Source organism: Alligator mississippiensis, chromosome 1, assembly GCF_030867095.1.
Source record: "Alligator mississippiensis isolate rAllMis1 chromosome 1, rAllMis1, whole genome shotgun sequence".
Classification (NCBI taxonomy): Eukaryota; Metazoa; Chordata; order Crocodylia; family Alligatoridae; genus Alligator; species Alligator mississippiensis.
Window position 1 is genome coordinate 47,836,904 of NC_081824.1, and position 25,245 is coordinate 47,862,148.

General features: G+C 45.5%; 1 protein-coding gene across 1 annotated transcript; it reads right to left on the reverse strand.

Annotated features, from left to right (window-relative positions):
* Window positions 1-781: 781 nt before the first annotated feature.
* Window positions 782-25,245, reverse strand: LOC102573088 (glutathione S-transferase). The gene is made up of 7 exons (XM_006262405.4): window positions 25,145-25,245; window positions 9,064-9,170; window positions 7,272-7,323; window positions 6,769-6,901; window positions 5,183-5,324; window positions 2,070-2,201; window positions 782-1,221 (listed from the first exon to the last, which is right to left on the reverse strand). Exons 2-7 carry the CDS (start codon window positions 9,148-9,150, stop codon window positions 1,099-1,101), a joined length of 669 nt encoding a protein of 222 aa, XP_006262467.1. The 5' UTR covers window positions 9,151-9,170; window positions 25,145-25,245; the 3' UTR covers window positions 782-1,098.

A 25,245-nucleotide genomic window follows, 5' to 3' on the forward strand; every position in this document is an offset into this window, starting at 1 on the left:
GGATCTTGGAATCACTAATGACTCCAAGATGAACATGGGCTGCCAATGTGAGGACACGGTCAGGAAGGCTAACCACACCTTGTCATGATTCCACAGATGCATCACAAGTAGGTCCAAGGAGTTGATCCTCCCCCTCTATGTGACATTGCTGGCCACATCCCTCCTAATGTGCTGCGCCCAGAACTAGATGCAGTACTCCAACTGTGGCCTGACCATTGAGAGGGTCCAGAGGAGGGCCACTTGCATGATCAGGGGGCAGCAGGGCAGACCCTATGAGGAGAGGCTACAGGACCTGGACCTGTTCAGCCTCCACAAGAGAAGGCTGAGAGGGGATCTGGTGGCCATCTATAAACTTGTCAAGGAGGACCAGCAGGCAATGGGAGAGTCCCTGTTCCCTCGAGCACTATCGGGAGTAACAAGGAATAGCAGCCATAAGTTGACTGAGAGTAGGTTCAGGCTGGACATCAGGAAGCACTACTTCACAGTCAGGGCAGCTGGGATCTGGAACCAACTTCCAAGTGAAGTGGTGCTCACTCCTATCTTGGGGGTCTTCAAAAGGAGGCTAGATAATCACCTAGCCAGGGTCATTTGACCCCAGCATTCTTTCCTGCCAGTGGCAGGGGGTCAGACTTGATCTGCTCAGGTCCCTTCCAACCCTACCAACTATGAAACTATGCGATAGTGTGTCATCTGCACTCCTGTTTTCTCCCCTTTTCAAAATCCTGGATCCTCACATGGTTCTATTGCATTACATACTTTATAATAAATACATGCATTCCAATAAGTTTTTTTCACTTTTATTTCATGCAAATATATCTTCTAATTATAGTCTTATTTAGCAAGCTACCTTGGTATGCAATACATTGTATTACCTAGTTCATTACAGAAATGACAGAGATTTCTTAAAAAGCTGTGCATTTTCATTCTAATATTGAAGTGTGGTTAAAACCTTGAACTCAGTTTCACAGATTAAAGCTATAAAACACCACTACATCATCTAATTTGATCTCCTGCATAAAAAAAGCCAGGAAATGCGTGTCCAGTTACAGCTATGCAATATACCTTAGCTGCAGTTTGCTTTTTAGTAGCCATATATGATTAGACATTGAATGTTTGCTTCACTTGTGCAATATACTTCTCATCTGGTGGTGGCTTCCTCTGGCTTCCAGGTTGTAAGAATTTCTTAATTGTAGGGATGTTGCTTATTCTTCCTTTAAAGGCCTAAAATAAAAGCAACATTTAGATTAAAATGCATGTAATTAAGAAAAATAAATACATGCACACATGCCCCTCCCTTCCCCTTTCATGAGTAAAATGCATCTAGGAACAATATGTGGCCAGATATTCAGCTCAGTTTCTTCTATCTCCCCTTAAGAACATTGGGAGATGCAATGCAATAAAGATTTGCAAAATCCAGCCATAAATGCTCAAACTACCTATGCCTGATGGACATTCATGTTTCAGACCTGAGTAAAGTTCACCTTGGGTTTCATTTGCATTTTTTTTCCTTAAAAAAAAAAAAAAAAGGCAAACCATTCCATAATGTACAGGTTTTCTAAGAAGTTTAAACCTAAAATGTGAAAGATGTATCTCTTATTGTGGAAGAAAAACCACAGCCTCCCTGCAAAGAGAATGGAGACATGAAGAAATGTTCATTGTAAAGCAATCTGATAGCAAAGTTTAAGAAAACTAGTGCCTCTTGCCATGCATAATAAGGGTTATTAAAATTCTGGTTTTGTAATGAAGTCAGTAGGACTGTAGTCGGGGCAGTGGGAGTCATTTACCTTCCCTAGTACCCATTTCTGTAGATTAAGACCCTGAATTTGCACTATGCAAGATAACAGTCATAGGTGTCTGAAGTCCAAGTTGGTTTTTTTGGAGGGAACAGCAAGTTGAGCTGTGGATCTAAAGAGAGACTCCAGGGGTTACAATGCTGCTTAGAGACCAGTATCAGCTTGTCACTCCAGTGCTGCAAGTGGCTGCTCTATCTTTACATTACTAAACTCTGTAAATTGGATAACAACATTAAGTCTGTTATATTCCTTGTTGGGATCAGGCAAAATGCTTACTTGCAGGAGAGGGAACTTGGAGAGTATATCCGATTTACATTCTTCTGCCATTAAAATAGCTTCAAGCAGATGAACATCAGCCCAGGTGAAATGGTTGCCAACAAGATAATCCTGTCCATGATCTTTTAAAACCTGGGGAGTAAGAGAAAATAAAGAGATCTGAAGACTACAAGTGAAAGAGAATTTTTGGCTGATTACATGTGTGTCAGGAGCAATCCAAACAGAGTCCGCTTCCATAAGCAGAACTTTTTAATCTTCTAAAAAAAAGATTACAACTGTTCAGTTAAGCCTGAGATCCAGCATGTCACTACCTCCCTCAACATCCTGCCCCATAGCAGTAGGAGTCCAGACCCACAGGATAGGTTACAGAGGTGGGAGTAGAGGAAGGGATAATTTATAGAAGAGGAAAGGATGGTTTACCTGCAATATGGCCAAGTTTTGATAAAAAGAAAGCCTCTTAGTTACCCAGAATACAGGATCCCCATTCGCATTCTACCCACCACACACCTAGAGACCCATCAAGTCAGCCAGACTAGGGTGAAATGAGGAAAAGCATTAGGTACCTGGATCATCTCACTAGGGTGAGGGAAATTGTCCTCATCACTAGGGGTTCTAACACCCCCACCACCCCAAACACACCTCTCCCTTACCACATTTTCCCCATCCCAACATGGGACCAGGGATTTGGTACTGGGTCTTCCCTGTTTACTTGCTGTTACTGAGAGAATCCTGATTAATTTCTTTTCTTCCACCAACTAATGGAGTTATATTCAGTGGGTCACTACATCTGATCTGAAGTCATAATTGGACTGCAATACAAGGTCATTACATTTTTAATACTATTAAATATCAATTAAATTTAATTAGGAACAGCAGTGTGCAACCCACAGTCAGATGGGTCACAAACTGGCTGGAGGGCTGCACCCAGAGAGTGGTGGTGGACGGGTCATTTTCAACCTGGAGGGATGCGGGCAGTGGGGTTCCCCAAGGCTCGGTCCTGGGCCTGCACTGTTCAGCATCTTCATCAGTGACTTGGAAGAGGGGGTGAAAAGCATCTTGTTCAAATTTATGAATGACACTAAGATGTGGGAAGAAGTGGGCACGCTAGAAGAGAGGGAGAGGCTACAACTAGATCTGGACAGGATACAGAGGTGGGCGGATGAGAAGAGGATAGGTTTCAATACTGACAAGTGAAAGGTACTGTGCCTGGGGAGGAAGAACCAGCAGCATACTTACAGGCTGGGACACTCTCTTCTTGTCAGCACAGAGGCAGAAAAGGATCTTGGAGTCACTATTGACTCTAAGATGAACACGGGCTACCAATGTGGAGACGCAGGTCAGGAAGGCTAACCGCACCTTGTCATGCATCCAGAGATGCATCACAAGCAGGTCCAAGGAGATGATCCTCCCCCTCTATGTGACACTGGTCAGGCCGCAGTTGTAGTACTGCGTCCAGTACTGGGCACCACACTTCAGGAGGGATGTGGACAGCATCGAGAGGGTTGAGAGGGCCACTTGCACGATCCTGAGGCCATCCTTAACAGACTAGCTGACAGCAATATCCTGAGGGATACCCAGCACAGGTTTGTTGCGGGTAGGTCTTGCTTGACCAATCTTATTTCCTTTTATGACCAGGTGATCTATCACCTGGACAAGGGGGAAGAGATTGATGTCATATATCTTGACTTCAAAAAAGCCTTTGATCTGATATCTCGTGATCACCTCTTGACAAAGCTGGCTAACTGTGGCCTCGACCACACCACGATCTGCTGGCTGGGGAATTGGCTCCGCAGTAGGACCCAGAGGGTGGTGGTTGACAGAAGTCAATCGTTGTGGTGCGCAGTGACCTGTGGGGTCCCTCTGTCCTAGGGTCTATACTTTTTAACATCTTCAGTGATGTAGACATTGGTGTCAGAAGCAGGCTGGCCAAGTTGCACCTGTTTATAGAGTGTTGAATTATAGCATTGTTTAAAGTTTTCTTTATATTCAGCCTCAAGTTCTGTATAGCCTCATTGTTATCTGAGCTTTTCATTTTGCTGGTGTTCGCAGTATGAGCTGGTCTTGTTTCTTGCAAGCAGCTTATGGCCTTGAGTTTGCTTGCATGATGCTTCTTTCCTTTTTCTATCACTGTGAGAAGTTTTTCTAACACAACATAGTAATAGTTTTGTTACTAGCTCAAATTAACTGAACTTGGCACTAACCAGCTGAATCAGAGGGATGAAATGATTGGATATGTTAATAAAAGGTGATAAAGGAGACCAATGAACTATGCTTAAAGTAAGACACCAGAAAAAGGCCAGATTACGAGGTATGCTCGTAATGGGACTTGTGAACAAAGGAATATGCTGACAGGATAAAATATGAACAATATACTGACTGCAGAAAGACCAATCCAAAAGAAGGAGTGATCAAAGGAGCCAAGTTAAAGAAAAGCATAAAAGGGGGAAGCAAGAAAAAGTTAAGTGCGTCATTCTCATCATCATCATTTACATCATGAATCCAGCTTTCAACACCTGTCTGGATCATCCCTGCCAACAATGCACCCTTTGCTTCAGAAACTGAGTGGCCATCTTTTCTGTGAGGCAAAATAACATCTGAGATTGGGTGAGATCATTGTACTAAGTGTTTTTCTCTCTCTGAATATAGAAACTGCTAAGATAATACTTGTTGTACTAATAAAGTTAGACTTTAATTTTAGAACACCGAGTTGTCTGTGTTCGTATTTCATGTTCCATTTAAGGGTTAATTTTGCTTTAACAATTCCTAAGCACTATCTGCTAATCAGTGGTGTGAACAATACCACTGGCAATATGCTATTTTGGAGGGCTGAATTCTCTCTCCCACCTTTACTTAGAGTAAATAGGAACTTGCTCTATGAGGAGCCTTACTGAAGCCAAAAACTGTTGGGGAAGAAGCAGTGACATGTCACTTGGCGGTCCTCTCTTTACATCCTTATAAATGAGCTTCATAGGGCAGTCATGAAGCTTTACAATTTACCTGCCCAGAAAGGGATTTCCTGCCCTGCTGGGACATTCCAAACACTATTAAAAGGCTTTTCCCTTTTATGGATCTGTGGTATCTGAGCAGCTAGTAGCTACCCCTCTGTCACTTACCTTTTCATAGACTGGGAAGTACCTTGTTGTGGCCTTGTCAGTGATTAAAGCAAGGTTCTTTTCCTTTGCCTCAGGTGGTTGGAAAGGAAGGTACATGATTATTCCCATCAGATCTGTTGTTCCTTCCACATACATATCAATCCTGAAACAACATTTTTATTCCACATTTAGCAGAGCCTGTTCCCTTTGAACATGTGATTTGTATTATTTCATTGTAATACAATGGCTGGGTGCTCAAGAAGCTAAATTATCTTTATATAAAAAAGGTTATTTGACTTTTTATCTTTACCTTTGCCACTAGTAACATTGGAAATTCTCAAAGTTTATACAGGAAGGAGCTCATTTTTACAAACAGTTTTTCTTGTGATAAGTAAACCTATTGCTTACACAGAAAAAAGCACCAGTTGGATTTTAGTATGACTTGCTGAAAAAGATAAAAATCCTTTTTTTTTTTCTAAGCAACTGCACAGCTGTTGCAAATTTCAATTTTTGAATAGAAACTTAGAAATTTGAAAAGGAGTTTTCATGAATAGGTTTCCACATTTTTAAACAGCGCTGATTTTTGTTGAGTTATTCACTGTAAGCTGTTAATTGTTTAAGAGTTGGACTAATGAAGGTACAAGCATTATATAACTTGCAAGGATCTCTATAGAACAGTTTGAGAATCAGCGTCTTCATTATTTGAAGACAGTAATTTGACACTGATAGCAAACGGTGGAACTTAGTTGTACATAGTCAACACTACTGTAGCCAGGGGTGGAGTCTGACCTGAAGAATCTCTCTTCACTGTTTGGTGATATTATTCAGAGAGTGAGATCTGACACTGATTTTGCTGAGTTGGCATGGGAAACACACACACCACCTTTTTTCTTTACAGAGGAAAAAGTTAGATTTGGAAATAACTGAGACACAATCAACATGATAACCCCCATACTAGGATTTCTGGAGAACCACTTTTCAGAAAAAGAAATACAGATCTGTACTCTTTCCACTGAAGATTTCTGTTGCGGTGGGGTAGACTGAGAAAATTCCACTGCTCACCAGTAACCTAAGCTACCATGCTGTGACTAGACTGTATTAAAGTGATGAATTCCTTACTATGCTACTTGAATATCAGAAATAGGATGGTGTTGTCTGCACTGGTGTCTTACACAAGCTGTAGTTATTTTTAAATTGAACAAAAGTTGCGTGCTTTTGATCAACAGACTTAAATATACAAATGCCTTTCTGCCTCCAAAGACTGTACTCACTGAATAAAAAAATATTTAAAGTAAACAGGCTTTTGTTATTCCATTACACCAGGGAGTGACTGTTGCCTCAAAAATTTAAGACACTTCTGGTCTCCATGCAACTGAAGGAACTCTATGGAAAGCCTAAAAAAAAAATCTCATTACTTTATCTGATTGATAGATGACTATTCATTAACAAAGACAAGTAATTCAAACTCCGGATTTGAAGAGTCAGAGTTTTAACAGCTTTATAAATTAATTTTTACATGCAAAGCCGACTTAAAATGTGGCTTATTCCAGGTAAATTAAAAAAAATGAAGACACTGAATATCAGTAAAGGTAACGCTGTTACAGTACAGGGCTCTCTCCTTCAGATCCTTCCCATAGAGGTTGTATTTTGCTGCTAGGTAGCTGAGAATGGCTCTGGTCTGCACCATCTTCATCCCATCGATTTCCACCATGGGCACTTGCTGAAACAGTAGGAGTCCATCTATGAAAAGGGAAGTAAGAGAGTAATTTAGTCCTGACAAACTGTTACTTCTTTGTACTGGAATCCAACAGAAAAGGCCTAATAATTTATAACAAATGTTTCCAATTCTATTTGAGAAATCCTATGCTTCTGTGAAAACCAGATCTCTCAAATTATCACATAACACAGATTACTTTGAATTGAGTAGGTTGTTTTATGTACCCCTCCCCTTCCATTCATAATCCCACAAGGTTCCCCTTCCATGGACAATCTGGATTAAAACAAAATGGAATAAACCATTAAATTAAATAGGCAGCTAGACACAAACATACATTTTAAGTTAACTCAGTACATACTTGTGGCTAGCTCAGGCCACAGTCTGTGAACTTACCGCTGCGTAATTTTTCCAAGTCTTCCTTTGTTTCTATAAATTGTTCTTCAAACTGGAAAGCAGAAGAATATAAAGGTTTGTTATATTTTGTGGATCATAAATTAACAATATTTTGCCTTGGAGTCATTAACTGAAAAACAGCTGATGTACACTCTCAAATTTTCCACGTGACAACATGCAATTCTATTTTTGAATCCCCTTTTTTATTGCTTTGGGATTTTTTTGGCCCCTTTTGAAATAAGGGAGCATTTGACTGAGTATATCTTGTAGCAGAGGTTCACATGATGTGAATCTGAATAGCTCCACTGACTTCAGCAGAGCTATGCCAATTTATAGTAATTTGGGAACTGACCCAAAATTGTTCATACTTTCTTTCTTTCACGCTTTTTTTAGAGAAAATTTTTCACAGTCATTCATATATTGCAAGTGAATCAGACAGAACTGAAAATATCACACAAACATGACAGCTCTTACTCTGATAAAAAACAAGAGTCCAAAAATCTCTTTCCTTGAATTTTTCCAAACAAGATGATAGCCAAGGTCTCCTTGAAAATGAAAAACCTTTTTCCAAGCAGTTTTTGATCAGATAATTTTATATTTTACATGTAATCCCAGAGAATCTTTCCCTGTACACGTCAGTTCTGCATCACCAAAAGCTATGAAAAATGACCTATTTGAGTGGTAAAAAACTGCAGCATTGTTTGCGTGCAGCAATATCAAGTTACCGTATTTACTCAAATCCAATACAATTTTTTCCCCTCCAATCAGTATGGGAGAATAAAAAGCCTTGTCTTAGATTTGAGTACTGGCCCAGGGCAGGTGGTGACTCAGCTCCAGATTCAGCCCCGGGCTCAGGGGTGAAAACAGAGTTGAGCTGCCAGCTGCTCTGGGCCTGGGTCACTCATGCAACAGGTGAGAGGGTGCATGATGTGGGGAGTGCAAGCGAGACAATGTAGTAGTGGGGAGAGAAAGGGTGCATGGGGAGACCCACAGAATATTTTGGGGGGAGTACAGGGGAGACCATGCAGCCTGTTCCCCGCCTCCCCCCCGCCCTTCCTCCCCATTCCTCTGCTTACCTTCAGCTCTGGCTCTGGCTCCAGCCCTGACCCGACTGGCCCAAGAGCTGCCGCTGCTGCTTCTCCATGGCTGGGTTGGGCTGCCACTGCTGCTGCCAACTGCCCCAGAGCCAGAAATGTAGCCCAGAAGGCAAACAAGGAGGGGCATGGCAGGTGGGGAAAATGGTAGGGATAGGCAGGCAGGCGCAGGCACAGGCACAGGCCCAGGCACAGGGTGAGGAGGGAGGCAGGGGGGCAAGCATCAGAGGGCAAAGGGTAGGTATCTGTCCCCTTGCCCCCTGCTACTGCTTTGGGGGACACAAATTTAGAGAACAGTCTCCAATAATTAATTCATGGAAAATTAGAAAAAATTATAATTTTCTATCTAGAGAATCTAATTATTGGGGATGGTCTTACATACAAAGTCACCTTGGATTTGTGTAAATATGGTATGAAAAAGAAGCCCAAGATAAACAGAATCCTTTATTACATGAAAGCTTTGTGTCATTAACATCTCTTCTACATATTATCAGGACAGTGCAAAAGATGTGAAGTACATCTGACATACAGAATTTATATCCAGTACCTTGTGACTGGTGTATGTACCTGTGTAATGACCCAAATACTGCAGTACTAAGATAAACAGCTACTAATTAGTCAGATATTCTAAAGAGAGTGGTTGTTAAAACCTCTAATTAACTCCTAGTTAATATGCTCTGTTTAAAGGAGGTACAAACCTCTACTCCTGCTGCTGCCAACAGCCATCGGATTGATTCCATTTTACCTCTTCCATTAGCATAGTGCAGCTTCGGTTTTCCAGGCATTATTTCAATTTTCTTGTTTCCTGGCAGATTCAATGAATAAGAATCATTAAACATTTTTAAAAAGGAAGTATTTAAACATTTCAAGAGAGGTTTTGAAATTTGCCTACCAGTCTAGTAACTATTTGCTAAGTGCCCCTGATGGGATACAACTGAAGAAGGGAGTCATGTAATCAGTAATCATGACCCAAAAATCTGGGTTTGCCCCAAGCAGGTCCTCCTTGGCTTCAATGGAGTAAATATGTCTACACCAACATGTCTACCTAAGGTCCACACTGGGAAGCACTGCAACAAAACTCCCTCCATGCATTCTACCAGGCCCGCTTGAGACAGTATCCTTCAGAACAGATGTAATGTAGTCACCTTCATGCACTCTTTCAATAGGTGGAGTTTATTAGCATATGCTCAGTGACACACTCAGGTGGCTACATTCAATCTGCTTTGGAGGATAACATGTGCGTAAGGCTAGTATGACATACTGCATTGTAGCATTCTCTTGAGCATAGTCCTGAAATGATGGAGACCTTACACTGAATGACAGAACATGGAGTCATTTTAAAAGGTGGTAACTGATTGGGAGGAAGAAGAGAATAAGTAACTTTGCCCCCAAAGTCATATAGATGTCTATGATGTAGAAGTGGCTTTCTAGATCATACAAATATTCCTGGAGACAAAAATCAACATAGCCTTAAATGCTGGCTAGAGCAGATCTGTAGGATACATATGGATAAACCATTTGGTCCCTCAGGGCCCAGCTGATGGCTAATCCCCTGGTGGGATGTAAACTAGCCAGTCTTAGCCATCCAACCTACTACTATCTAACAACCCAGAGTGATACGCACCCACTGGGCCATGGCACTTCCTATGACCATGCATCTTTATCAGTCCACTCTTCCCCTTCCATTTCTGTAGCCCAGGAAAGGACAGTTGTCTGCCTGGTCCCCATTGTAGAAAATCACAGAAAGGGTTGGAAGGGACCTCAGGAGGTTATCTAGGCCAACCGCCTGCTCAAAGCAGGACCATGCTCAACTAGATCATCCCAGCCAAAGCTTTGTCTAGCTAGGTTTTAAAAACCTCCAAGGATGGAGCTTCCACCACCTCTCTGGGTAACCTGTTCCAGTATTTTATTACTTCCTTCTCCACACCCCCCACACCCTGTGAGAAAATTCTTCCTAATATCTAATCTAAACTTCCCTTGCTGCAACTTGAGACCATTGCTCCTTGTTCTGTCATCTGCCACCACTGACAAGTCTAGCTCAGGGGCAGGCAATTATTTCAGGCGGAGGGCCGCTTACTGCGTTTTGGCAAGCCAATGAAGGCTGCATGAAAGGCAGCCAGGAGCAGATAAATATCAATTTTCTAAATTTTTTGGGGCCCCACGGGCCGGGTAAAATGGCCACATCTGGCCCCTGGGCTACATTTTGCCCACCCCTGTTCTAGCTCCATTCTCTTTTGAACCCCCCCCCCCCTTTCAGGTAGTTGAAGGCTGCTATTAAGTCCCCTCTCAGTCTCCAAAAAACGTTAACGTGCGTTAACCTCCTGCTCAGCCATTGCTTTTTGTGGCTACTGCTCTGTTCGGTAAAAAAGGCAATACCACTCTTCCTTTAGTTTGGGAGAAAGGCCTGGCTTCATAGATTTCATAGATTTCTAGGGTTGGAAGGGACCTATTAGATACTCGAGTCCAACCCCGTGCTCTAGCCAGGAAAGAGCACTGGGGTTAAGTAACCCTAGACTTAGGCACCTAGTGCTAGGAAATGATTTACAGTGAAATATCGCAACCCCTTTCCCTGGCATTTCCCCACAGGCCAGCTTGAGTGGCTTCCTGCTCAGTTTACTGGTTGTGAGTATCCTATTCCAAGGGGATACATCTCTCCATTCATTGTACTGGGAGTCAAGGCACCTAAACTGAAAGCTGTAGATTTCTCAAGGTTGTAGGCTGCCCAAATCCTTCAGTGGATCTAGCCCCGAGTTTTGCCTGAGTAAATACTCAAATGAGTAAATTTGATCCTTTGACCCCCCCAACTCCCATTCTCACAGATTTCCCTCTTTTTATTCCCCTTTTGTCTTATTTCCTTGCCACTTCCTTTCTTTCCTAAATGTCTCCCTGCAGTCCCTTACTGCTTTTTTCCCCTTTAGTTCAATGCCCTTGGCCTGGCTGTTCTCCATTCTCTTCCATTCCACCCCAGCGCTCATAAAGCCTCTAAGTGCAGCAAACTGAAGCTTCCAGAAAATGAACCACACTTATCTGTTGGATTCTGTCCTTCCCATGCCTCCAGCTGCTTAAGTCAAAAAGCAATTAATAAGCCAGAGGCTTTCCAAGAGCTTGTTAGATTTTTCTCCCGTCTTTGGGTGGGGGAGGAGTGGGAGGTGGGAGAGGTGGGGATTGGAATTAACACTGTAAAGCACAAGAATGCCATCACTCTGCTGGCTGCTTCACTCAAAACAGCTGGGGAGGGGAGCAGCAGGGGGGAAATTTGAGAAGAAAAGAAACATCTGTTCCAACACAAGCTGAACTTAGCCAGTCCGGTTCCTTGAAGAGGAATCAGCTCAAGAATGAGCCTGTTTGCTCAGGAAAGGCTTGGACCACAGGGGAATTATGCAAGCTGGCCTAGGGTTGCACTTCTCAGTGCCTGATTCAGGCCAAGTGTTTAGTCCCAGCTTATGAGTGCAGGGCACTCCAGTGAATCTGAAGCTATATAGTTCAGAAGGATACTTCATTTTAGAACACTGATTTATGCAATAATAGCTGAGCCCTTGGTTAAGCTACCTTTGCCTTCCTAATAATGATACTAGACACCATTTCCTTCCTAATAATGATACTAGACACCATGTTTTTATTTTGAAAATCTTGTATTTCCTTTCCACTCTTAAACTGTATTTCCTGTGATTCAACCTCTCTTGCCAGATGGCAGCAATCAGGCTTTTGGTCTTCTCATTTAACCAAAAAATATAAGTGCTGGTCCTGCAAAAAGCTCCAAACAAGGCAGACCTTCAATGGAGTCCAATGCAGGCCTCCTATTTACTGCAAGAGGCAGCACTCAAAGTAGTTTCCTACTGCCATGCCAAGTTCCTTCAAAGCTACACAGAGCAGTTCCATCCCTTAGCATGTAGCCCCCACTACAGCAAATCTGAGTCAACCCAGAGATGATGAACCAGTCATCAGGCAGGCACCAGCTTGTGGCACTGGCCCCTGTTGGAACTGAAGCCAAGTTATCTTGGATTGAAAAGCTGTGACTGCCATCTGAGCTAGAACTAACACCCTGATAGGATTATAAGTAACTTATTCCTAGAGACTTACAAACATTAACTACAAGTGGTGATGAAACCTTAAACTCTCGATGGCTATGACTAAAAACTGGAGCCAAACTCTTCCCAGCCTTAGGCTAACTCTCAGTGAACTCACCAGGAGGTAAGAGTACTCAGTTTACCTGTCACTACTGCTGCCAAACACAGGAGACGTGGGACCTGATTCTGAATGGTTACAAAGAGGTTAGTTTCTCAACCACCTCGATCCAGACTTTTGCTTTCATGGTAGCTATAGTGATGTGCAGGCATCTCATGGCAGTGACAGACCCTGGCATGGAGGACCCCAAGTATGCTGCCTCTCCCCTCAAGTCACTCTTCCTACTCTGAATTTCACCAGTGAGGTCCCCTGCAGGCTTTCAAACCTTGAAGACTCATGAGCAGGCACAGAAGACCAACTCAGAACAATCTCTGATGCATTCCCAGGTTTGAAGCATGCTTGCAGGCAAAGTCCAAGTCCTCTTGAACCAAGCCAAGTCCTCAGTAACTTGACAAAGATCAAGTACTGCCATTAGGCCATGGATCCTAGGGCAGAGAAGTGAAATCTAATGCAGTTGCACAGTCCCAGGCATGTCAGGAATAGGGTATTCCTAACAGCGAAGTGGTAAATAACATGCAGTCCTGTTATCTGCATAGAATAAACTGTACTGAAGTTAGACTAACTTGAGCCACACGCTTATCAGGCGGGACCTACCTAAGTTGTGGCAAGACAACAGGTTTTTTTGCAGCCCACTTGTGGCACTCAGAGCTGATTTCACAGGCATTTCATGGTGGCCCCGCCCCTTGCTACTGATTAGCAGAGGGGGCCTTCACTCAGTATACTTGACTACCGCTTTCCTTGTCCTGCCCCTCACTGCTGATTGGTGGAGGGTGCCTTCACTCAGTTTACCTTACAACTGCTTTTTTTTTTTTTTTTGTCTGATTTAACAGGAAATCGTACTCAACGTTGGATTTCCCAGCAATCATGGACAGTGCTGTTTTTTGCAGTTTCCATGAAAACCACAAAATCATGATTTAGGTAGGGTCCCTACATGATGGCAGAAAGAGAGAAGTCCACTCTGGTGTAGGTCCAGGGTCACAGAAGTAATTGTGCATCTATTTGTTTGCACTCCTGCTTATTCCTTCTCTGAGCTTGTGATGGGGAAGCAGACAGTTCTTTGATCTTAGAGACCACCACAGTCTTAGGGCTCCCTACCACCCACAGTAGTGGGCCGTGCCCATAGCTAAGCCAACAGGATGGTCATTTACATTGCAGCAAGCATAAGGAGCAAGAAAGCAGTGTAGCTCATACAGCCCTCTGCTCCAGACTTTATGGTTAAGTAAAGACAGTCAAAAAGCCTGAGGCTGAGTCAATTCAATCTTAGCAGGTTAGTATAAGATACGCAGACCGAATGGGTAAGTAAGTGAACAGACATTCACTTGTGATTCTGGAAATTCAGCCACATGTCTGCAGTGGCTCAGGCCAGAAGCCAGGGAGCACTAGATCAGGCCTCCCCGCTCAGCTGGAACAGGCAGCTTGGGCCAAGGCTAGCCCACACCTGCCCTCTGAGGGGAGGTTTGCAGGGGAAGTACAAAGCATCCAGGAATGCTGGGGACAGAGTTAACTTGAATCTGGAGGGAATCAGTGACAGAAGTTCAATAAACCAATTTAACCTAAATCAGTTAAGTCTGATACTTTGGCTAGGGAAATAAATTACACATAATTTGGGATCCTATGACCCCAGCTGACTTCCTGCCCTTGGGCAGGGGGCTGGACTCGATGATCTTCCGAGGTCCCTTCCAGCCCTAATGTCTATGAAATCTATGAAATAATCTGGTATAAGTGATCAAAAACTGGTTCAAATTTGTAACCCAACAGAAGTTCAGTGCATATAAACTGCTTTCAAAATAGCCAAAACCAGTTTAAGATACACCTGAATGGACATAGTATTAGACCTAACTGATTTAGGTTAAATCAGTTTATTGAACTTCTATGCCAGATCCTTTTAGGTTCAAGTTAACTTACAGTCCCCCAACATCCCAGGATGCTTTGCACCTCCCCTGCAAACCCCACCCTTGCAGGGTGGGTGGGCTAGCCATGGCCCGAGCTGTCTGTGGGCTAGCTGTGGCCCAGAAGAGCAAGGAGGCATGCTCTAGTGCCCCTTGGCTTCTGGCCTGGGCCACTGCAAACATGTGGCTGTATTTCTGGAATCAAAAGTGAATGTCTGTTCACTTGCTTATCATTTCAATCTATGCAGCTTTGACTAACCTGCAAAGATTGAATTGATTCAGCCTCAGGTTTGTTCACTGTCTGTGCTCAGGTTTATTATAAACTGGTTTAGGCCATTTTGAAAGTGGTTTATACGCATGGAACTTCTGTTGTGTTACAGATTTCAACTGGTTTCTGATCACTTATACCAGTTTATGTCTATGTTCTGTCCCTAGCCTATCTGTCACAATCCAGTCCACATATACATGATCCAGCAGGATTATAGAAAAAAAGACCATTTATGGCCTGGTTGCCTTAAATGAGAGGTGCTGAACACCTCTTTGGATAAGACATTTAAGCATGTGACTTTCAAAACTGGTATTCTAAAACGATATATGGGATTGGGGCAGCAGGTTGGGGAGGGGGTGGAACTGAGAGCAAATGTAAAACCTCCATCAAACTTGACATGGAAGTGACAGTGGCATAGTTGTACAAAGATCTGCTCCTGGCTATCATTTGATTGAATCGCTGTTCTTCCCTGAAACAAGTAAGAATGGACATACGAGAGAGAGAGAGAGATTTTGTTTCCAAGAACAGGGACAGAAAAGAAACAAGGAAGTGCACATCCTGGTGAAAAGGACTGGTAGACATAAGCAGTGGTCATACTGCTTGATCAGGGTTGGATTTTTCTCTGGAGATTTCTCTGTGTGATTTGGCCAGGCTAGGGCCAGGTTTGGTCCTGAAGCCTGGAGTCTGCTGGAAAAAACAGGAAAGACTTGTTTTTATCTGGGCAGTATTTTGTTCTGGAGATTTTTTTTTTTTATGTATAGGACTGGGTTTTGGTCCTGAAGTCTGAGTCTGCTGGAAGTAGCAAGAAGGACTCGATTAAAAAAATCAGAGCAGGGTTTTTCTCTGGAGTGTCTCTGCCAATTGCACAATCAGGGCTAATTTGGGCCCAGAAGTTTCAGCTGTGCTGGCTGCACTATTTCAGGAGGATCTGCAGTGAACAGAAGAAACTCAGCTGTCTGTTTTGCTTATGCAAAGTTTTGTTCTGAGGGCCCAAGAAACAATAGCAAGGGACAGAAATCCCCATAGAGATAGGGGTAGCCAAAAACTTGTATGTGGATGCACTTGTGGGGAATGACATTTAAACAAAATCTCCCCACATAGTGAATGCCATCTCTCGCAGTGGCAAGGACTCAGATCCTGACTTGGAGTGTGCCAACTCCCAGGGAGGGAGGCTGTAAAACTAGCCCTGCAGGCTAGGATCAGATTCTCTGATTGCGGATGCGGCCACAAAGCAGGCCAAGTTTACTTTGGAGCTGGGAAAGAATCCCTCTTTGGATGTCTTGAAAGTTGCGACCTTGAGTCCTGACCCAGAAGGGGAGAATGCTGAGAGGTTTCCTGGGGAGTGTGGGAACCCTAGCAGGGAGATCCCAGCAGAGCAGGGGGGAGACTCAGAGGAGGACCTTGAAATGCTGGTGGTACCAGTGAAGAAAGATGCAGAGCTGTTGCAGCAGAAACAAGATTGCTCTGGTGAATGCATGGACAAACCAGGGACTAAGATAAAAATGAGACACTGGCTGTAGCCAAGTAGTTCAAGATGATTTGGAAGTTTATCATGATGATTCATGAGAAAGGGACCTTTTTGGATATGGGAAGGATATGGAAAGGCCCAGATGTCACCTTTACTTAACTGGTCTGGCAAGAATGAGGAAATGTAATCTCAGAAAGCATCAGATTGCAGGACAACCTGGAACCAGATGGGGAGCAAAGACCTGTGCTTCAGGGTCACTGGCAGGTATTTGCTGACAAGTAAGAGCATGAAATCATCACATGTCAAAATGTTTAAATGTACTTTGAACACATGTGATGTCAAAATATTTCAGTGTAATTTGAGAACAAGTTACAATACTGAGGACACCAGGTTATGTGGGAGCAAATATACCCTGGCACACTACGGGTGTCCCCAGATGAGTGCTGCAATGCAGTATGTGGTGCTTCAGATCTGTCTGCACATAGGTAGTGGAAGGGGGGGCTACCGGGGCTCAGCCCCCGCAAACACAGGGCAGCTGGTATGGCTGCAGGGAAACCCTGCCACAGGCTGCTGCAGCAGGGGAGGGGTGCACACACTCAGATACATATGCAGTCAGGATCACAGCTCTGGTGTGTGGCTGCCCAGCATGGCAGGCAAGTTTCAGTTTATTTTGTGAAGGGGAAGGGGCTTGATGGGGGCAGATTGTGACTCCCACAGTGCAGATGAGAGTGGAGCAGGGGTAGGGGTGAATGGTGACCCATCAGGGCAGGCCAGTGGGGCAATTGGAGCCCGGTGGCACATCCAGGGGCATGGGGCGGGGGGGGGGGGAGCTCCTGCCACTGTGCACACTGCCTGGGAGCCAAGGGGGGGCACATACCCCCCCCACCCCAATCTGTGTGTGGGGCGAAGGTGGGCTGCCACTGCAGGCTGGGTTCTACTCTGCCTCTGCACCTCACTGCTGCTGCTTTGAAAGCAATGTGAGTCTGACACAATGTGTGTTCTGCTGCTGGCAGCCTGCCCTTGCCCCGCACACAGATCTGGGGCACATGCCCCCCATGCCCTCCCAGGGTGTGTGCAGAGGCAGAAGCCACCACCCCCTTCCTGCACCAGGCACCCCCTGGACAAGCCTCTCCTGTCTCTGTCCCACACCCCACCCCAGCTGTGCAGGGCATGTCCCTACCCAAGCCTCACTCCCTCTTTCAGTGCCGTGGGGAGCAGGGGGCAGATGGAGGCCCCAGTGGTAAGGAAGGGAGCGGGACACAGGCAGGAGCAGGGGCTGTGGTGAGTGGGGCCCTGGCCGGGCCAGGTGGCAGGACAAGCAGAGGCTCCCCTGATCTGTGCATGGGGTGGAAGCGGCTGCTGCTGTGCACTGTGCTTTGCTCCCTGAGGCAGCTGCACCAGGAGTGGCTGACACCACGTGCATCCCACTGCTGGGCAAGCAGGAGGTGCAGACCTACTGCCCAGCCCTGGAAGCTTAGTTGTCTCTGGGGCCCAGGCCCACCTGCACATGCCCAACCCAGGGTCAGGGAGTTCAGGCATGCAGCAGTGCCTTAGCTCTCACTGTGCTTGCTATGCACCGCTCTACCTCTAGGCACAGCCAGTAGAATTGCAAGGACAAATGATTTACATGTATTTCCACTAATGAACTGAAAAACAGGACTTTTTCCATTCTGTACCTCATTCAGAAATGGACAGGGGACAAAAGGTTTAAAAACAGGACCAATGGCCACACTAATCAGATGATTTATAAAGAAGTTAAGACCTTGCCTGATTGATCATGGAAAACATGACTTAAGGCTTGAAAGAGCTAGGACTGTTCAGTTTGGAGAAGAGAATACCGAATGGGGATTTGATAACTGTCTTCAAATAAGTGAAGGGTGATAATAAAGAGGGTGGAGATGTTTTTTCTCTGTGGCTGTAGGGGACAGGACTAGGAGCAATGGCTACAAACTTCAGCAGAAGAAATTTAGGTGGGAGATTAGGAGGAAACATTTTGACTATGAAGTTGGTCAGGAATTGGAACAGGCTATCAAGAGAGGTTGTAGAATCTCCATCCTTGGAGGTTTTGAAGACCAGGTTGGAACTGGGATGCCTAAACTCTGGTCTATGGGCGAGATCAAGCATGCAGCACCATGTCATCCAGTCCATGGGCCTCCCCTTGGGTCTGGAAATTTGGTGGCAAGAGTGGTGGTACTGCTTCCATGCTGCCAAATCTTTGGACCTGTGGGAAGCCCCAGGTCTTGTGCACTGGATCTGGTTCCTGATCCCAGTGTGCAGGAATCGGAGTGGGTGGGAGTAGGCCCCCAGGACCCAATCCTGGTACTTGAGGGATGGTAGGGGGCAGTGCTGAGCCACTGGGATTTAGTCCTAGCACGAGGGGTGGGAGGACATGGTACCAAGGTCCAATCCCAGCACATGGGGCAAGGGCAGGGTACCAGGCTCTAGAAATGAGTCTGGCCCACAGAGGGGCCCTGCACCACTCACCTGATGTCTAGGGCCAGAAGATTGAGTATCACTGGATTAGACAGATATTTGGCTGGGATGGTTTAGTGAAGGATGAACCTGCTTTCAGCAGGGGGTTGGATTAGATGACCTTGTGAGGTCCCTTCCAGCTCTATTTTTTCTGTGATTCTATGGTCCTGTGATCACAAGGTTGAGGACCAGACCCTGGGCTGGTGTTACAAACAAAGGGAACAAGTGTCAAATTGTTGAACTGAATCCAGGATTTTAATATGAAAGTTTTGCATATCAAAGGATAGGGGGTGTAATATCCTGCTTCAATCTTGTACATTTTGATAGTGGTTATGATAACTCTGAAGTAGCCTTGGCTAACTTCTACATCATCACTTTTTAGGTGGAGGTTGTCACAGAGTCACCCTAAGACAAAGTTAGGGTGTTCACTATATAGCATACATGCATATTCTCCCTAATAAGGTTGGTTTTTGTGATGTTTCATCTTTAATTGCAGCTAGTGCAAAGCTGTGTTCAGTTCTGTTGTTCTCCTATCTGTTTATGTTACAGCATTTGATATAACTGGATCTCCTATTTGTACATGTTATAGTCAGGGTTTGAATTACACTTTGACTTTTGGGGGGGTCTGCAAAAACAAATTGGGCTGCCCATCATGATGCCCTAATTAAATCGGAGACCCCCTAGGTTATGGTTTTAAAGTCTTACAGGAGGGCTCTCATCTCTTATGGGGGGGCTCACCTCCCTGCCCCTGAGCTCCTCTGTAATTTGAACCCTTGTTACAGCATTTGTAATTTTGATGTGTCTTTGTATTTCAACTAAGGTCATATTAGTAAGACACTGAACTGCCCGTGACTATTCACACTCAGAAGAGTCAATAGCTGAGAATTAGTATTAGTGTTCTGGTCCTTCATGAGACCAACCAACCATGCTAAAAGGCACAGAAACCCGAGTCTGGACAGACAATGATATGTTTAAATTTGAAAAGAAGACTAACAGCTAGCTGATCAAACTATCATACACAAGAGACAGCATGTCTAAAAAGGATGCAAGATTGTGGTCTGGTAAATATACATCTGTGGGAGGGGCAAGGGGAAGGAAGTTACTGGCATAGTGTGAGCCCCCTAGAATGAAAGGGTGATATATGCTAATAGCTGGACTGCAAAGCCTGCCTAGAGAGCAGGGCTGAGCTGTCAGTCTTCCCAGGTACAAGGGAGGGCCTCAAATAACAGCCAAGGAAGCTGGGTACACCCAGCTGACAGGAATAAAGAAAGCCCTGATGGGAAGTCAGAGGCTACATTTAGACCCTTTGAGCTGGCTAAGGGCTGGATCTTTGGATTTAAAGGACATGTCTATATGAGACGCTGACTGTGCAGTAGCCTAATAATGCTGTGCAGTAGTGCATCACAGCATGGACAGTGCCAATATACTATTGCACAGTATTATTAGGCTACTATGTAGTAGTGTCACTTAAAAGACATTCACCAGCATTACTGCACAGTAGCTCTGGTTACTGCACGTTTATTTACTACTTGCTAACACAAGTACTCAATAAATGTGCAGTAATGACTGCAGACTAGTGTCTTGCATAGATGCACCCAGAGGGGAGGGTAATAAAAAGTCAATGTTCTGGTCATTTTTTTTTTTTGCTTGTTTACTCCTATATTTCTGTCTGTATCTCAGCATATGATTACTGATTTCTTATGCTTGTTCCATTTTTATAATAAATCCTTTTGTTGTTTGTCTCCTTACTTTCCTGTGGAAGGAATGACTTCTGAGCATGTGATATTCTAGGCCAGGGGTAGGCAACGTTTTTTGGCCGGAGTGCTGAAAACCCCAACAATGCCTACTTTGGAAGGTGCCAGAGTGCCAGTATGCCAGAAAAACAAAATGAGGGCAGGGGGTACATGGCAGGATTCTCTGCTTGTGCCCCTTGCCCCCCAGCCCTGCTGCCCCTTGCCTGTCACCCAAAGCCCTTACCCCCCACCCTGGGCTCTGGGGCTGTCAGCAGCTACCAAAAACCTGAGCCAGCTGCAAACATCTGCTGCCTCTCCGCCCTGGCCCCAGCCGCCTTCCAGCCCCAGACCTGGCCCCGGGCTCTGGGCAGGCTGCACATACCAGCAATGCTCCCCTCTGTGCTGCCCTTGCAGCTTCTGCAAAGCAGCGTTGGAACCCGGTGCGGCAGGACACAGCAGGGGCGCAGAAAGCTGCCTGCTCCTAGCTCCCCGCTGCCCTGCCATGTAAGCAGTGCAACTCATATACCCTCTTTGCTCCAGACTTTACCTGTCAGAGTCCAGTCCACATACAGAGTCAGGCTTGGGGGTGGTAACGTGGGTGACCACCCAGGGCACTGTAGTCAGGGGGGTGCCAAACAACCTGCTACTCTCGCCCACCCCTGCTGATCCCCACCCACAACCAAGCAGTGTCCAGCCCAGCAGGGGGCAGCTGAGCCTAGCTGCTGCCTCCACTCCAGTGGGGTCCCCTCATGCACCCCCTGTCAGCCATCATGCCAAAATACAACTTCAGCCAGGGCACCATATTTCCTAAGGTGGCTCTGTCCACATACACATGGGCTAGGGACAGAAGTTACACATAAACCAATTTAAGGGATCAGAAACTGGTTTAAACCTGTAACAGAACAGAAGCTTTGTACAGTACACATAACAGTACACATAAACCAGTTTCAAAATCGCTGAAACGGGTTTAAGATAAACCTGGTTGAATGTAATATCAGATTTAACTGATTTGGGTCAAACCAGTGTATGAAACTTCTGTCCCAAACCCCTTCCTGGTTAAAAATTACAGTCCCCCAGCATCCCAGCATGCTTTCTAGCCCTGGGCTGGGCTGCCTACTCCAGAGAGCAGGGCTGGCCCTGCCCCTCTACTCCCTAGCTGGAGCAGTGAGGGCTGGCTGACAAGGAGGTGGGAGGGGGCAAGCCCAGCTGGGGATGCAGCCCAATCTACAGGGTGGGGGATGGGGACTGCAGAGTGCTGTTGCTGTAATTCTGGACTGCAAATCCCAGAGACCTTGAGGCAGCAGGAAGAGGAAGTGAACGCACAGCTAGACAGCTTTGTTGTAGTACTCCCCAACTTCTGGTGTGTGCCACCGCAGACATGTGGCTGCATTTCCTGCACCAAAGGTAAATGTATCTGTTCATTTCTGTTTCAATTTAATCTGTGCAGTTTAGACTAAACTGCAAAGATTGAATTGATTCAGCCTTGGGCTTTTTGACTGTCTGTACCTAGCCATGATCTAGAAGGCTTATAGAGAATAGCCTTAAATGAGAGGTGCTGGAACCTAGGGCATTTATACACATACTTTTCCACACTTCTATGCGCCAGGGATCCGGCACATCAGAGCAGACTTGATTAATCGAGTGCTCTGCACGTGAGCTAATGCACACTGCACTGGATTGCTTGCAATTGTATAAGTGTCAAAACGCATGTCAGCGTGGAGAAAATGGCAGCAGCGTGCTTTTGAACTAAAACATCTTCAAAGCATTTTAGTTCAAAAGTGGACTGCTGCCATTTTTTGTGTGCCAACGTGCATTTCACCACTTATACAACTGCATGAGTTGCAGCGCCGGGCACTTTTCAAAGCACCCAGAGCTGCAGTGCATACATATGTAAAAATGCATAGTTCTTTGGATGAGACCTTTAATCATCTGACTTTCAAAATTAGGGAAACATAGAAGACCAGGTGTATATTCATTATCCTGGTGAGCCTCAACCTATACATGACTGGGTTGATCTTTGCAGTAATGGGGAAGGAGTCCAGGTACCTGTAGTCCAGTTTGGTAGAAGGTTGTTGCAGGTGGACAGCCAAACCTTATCCCTCACTGGTTCTCTGCAAATCTCTTGTAGGCCTTCTTGGTGGCTTCCAGATGTTATTTTAACAATTCCCATGCCTTGCCCAACTAACCCCATTCCCTACCCACTACCCCCTCCCACATTTTGCTGCAGCTCTGCTCTTCAGGGGCAGTCAACAGCAGTATGGCCCTGGCCTGGACTCAGGCCCACCTAGCCAGGGAGAAGTAGTGGCTGGGTTGGGACTGGAGGAACCAGAGCCAGAGCAGAAGTTAAGGTAGGAGGGGGCAGCTGGAGGGAGGCAGGTGATGGAAGCAGGCACAGGGGTTAGGGAGTAAAGGAGACAGACTGCAAGTCTCCCCACCCCACCCTGCAGTCTCCCCTGAGCTCCCCCTGGATGCAAGCCCCCTTCCCCACCAAATGAGTCATACCAGCCTAGGCCAGGTAGTGGCTCAGCTCTGACTTCACCCTGAACTTGGGCCCTAAGCCATAGCTGAGCAGCCACCTGCCCTGGGTTGATACTCAAAATAAGGGCCCACCCCCCGCACCCTTTGGTGCTGACTGGAGACAAAAACCTAATCTTGGAGTTGAATAAATACAGTGTGTGTATGTTGTGGCCTGCAGCTCACTTCATGTGAGGGAGAAGTGGACACACCAGAGGGCAGGGAACAGCTACAAGCAGACCTGAACAGGTTGGACATATGGGCAGAAAACAACAGAATGCAGTTCAACAAGGAGAAATGCAAAGTGCTGCACCTAGGGAGGAAAAATGTCCAGCATACCTACTGCCTAGGAAATGACCTGCTTGGTGGCACGGGAGCGGAAAGGGATCTTGGAGTCCTAGTGGACTCCAAGATGAACATGAGTCGGCAGTGTGACAAAGCCATCAGAAAAGCTAATGGCACTTTATCGTGCATCAGCAGTTGCATGACGAACAGAACCAAGGAGGTGATACTTCCCCTCTATCGGGCACTGGTCAGACCGCAGTTGGAGTACTGCGTGCAATTCTGGGCACTGCACTTCAAGAGAGATGTGGATAACCTGGAGAGGGTCCAGAGAAGGGCCACTCGTATGGTTAAGGGCCTGCAGACTAAGCCCTACAAGGAGAGACAAAAGAACCTGGACCTTTTTAGCCTCCGCAAGAGAAGATTGAGAGGCGACCTTGTGGCTGCCTATAAGTTCATCCTGGGGGCACAGAAGGGAATCGGTGACGTTTTATTCACCAAGGCGCCCCTCGGAGTTACAAGAAATAATGGTCACAAGCTAGCAGAGAGCAGATTTAGACTAGACATTAAGAAGAACTTCTTCACAGTTTGATTGGCCAAGGTCTGGAACGGGCTCCCAAGGGAGGTGGTGCTCTCCCCTACCCTGGGGGTCTTCAAAAGGAGGTTAGATATGCATCTAGCTGGGGTCATCTAGACCCAGCACTCTTTCCTGCCTATGCAGGGGGTCAGACTGAATGATCTATTGAGGTCCCTTCCGACCCTAACATCTATGAATCTATAAACACAACAAGACAAACAATGGCTGCATAAGGGAGAAGAGGACACAATGGAAGTGTTGGCATTTCTCTGGGAGCAAAGGACAGCTCCAGGACAGGGCTGCCATGACCTCTGCCCCCTCCAAAAGGTGGAGGGTTTACGTGGTGTAGAGTATGATAAAATATATCTCTGGAAACTACAGAAATGCTTTGCAGGAAAGAGTCCACAGCAAGGAATTTGGGGGGGGGAAAGGGTTTTTAAATTGTCAAATTATCCCATTTTGATATTTTTGAGACAGTGTTTCATGTTTGGTTTGAAACCTATTCACTCATTGCTTTTATTAAGGTAAAAAAAAAAATGCAAAAAGTAAAAAATAAGAAAAAGACATCAACATCAAAACAAAAACTGTCCCAGTCCAAAATGTGCACTAGATTTTCAATTTGCAATTTCCCAAAATGACTCGTCCCCGATTTGGGACAAGAATAATTATTAGAAATCTCAGCAATTCTAATGAGATGTAAAACAAATTTATTGCCCAACGTTAGCAGGGTCACAACCTCTTCCTGGCAGCAGAAGCAGCAGTCAGGGGTAGAAAGAACCCCCCCCGGGCTGTTAGTTTGAGCCACAGCTAAGCTGCAGGGTTCTTCTGTCAACAGTAAACCCCACTTGCAAACACTGCGGTGGATGAGAGGGCTGGTGGGGAGGGAGCAAGGCTGTCTGCTCCGGGCCTCTCCTGCCGCCTCCACACTAGATTGAGTTAGTGAACTTAGTTATGCCAAAGCTGTGACCAGACAACACAAGTCTGAACAAAAGCAAGATCACCTGGCAGTGCAAGTCTGCTATGGGCCTGCCCACGTGAAAAGTGTAGCAGTAGAAACTGTTCTCCCCACCTGCAGCCATCACTGCCTGCCCTTCTCTTTGAGTCAGCCCCAACAGCCAAGAGGCTCCAGGCAGGTCCCTACCCACCTGCCACCTTTGCCTGCCTTGCTTTGTCTCACTCAGCAAACAAATCCTGTTCCTCCTAGCGATCCACTTTCTCCCCTGCTCTAGGCTAAACATCATAGAGTTACTAGGACTGTTAAACATACTTGGCATAGGGTCAAGCTGTGGCTAAAATCTGCATTAACAAATATACCTTAAGCTACTCACATGAATACAACTACACCCAACAGTTAGTGCATAAGAAATCTCCTGTTATTTATTAGCACTAACCTGTGAGTCCTGCCAGCTCTTCTCAAGAAAGAAACTGTGCCTTCAGAGTCAGACCCTGTAGCTCCACCTTCTGAGGGGAGTCTCCGCTGGTGCCCTATAGG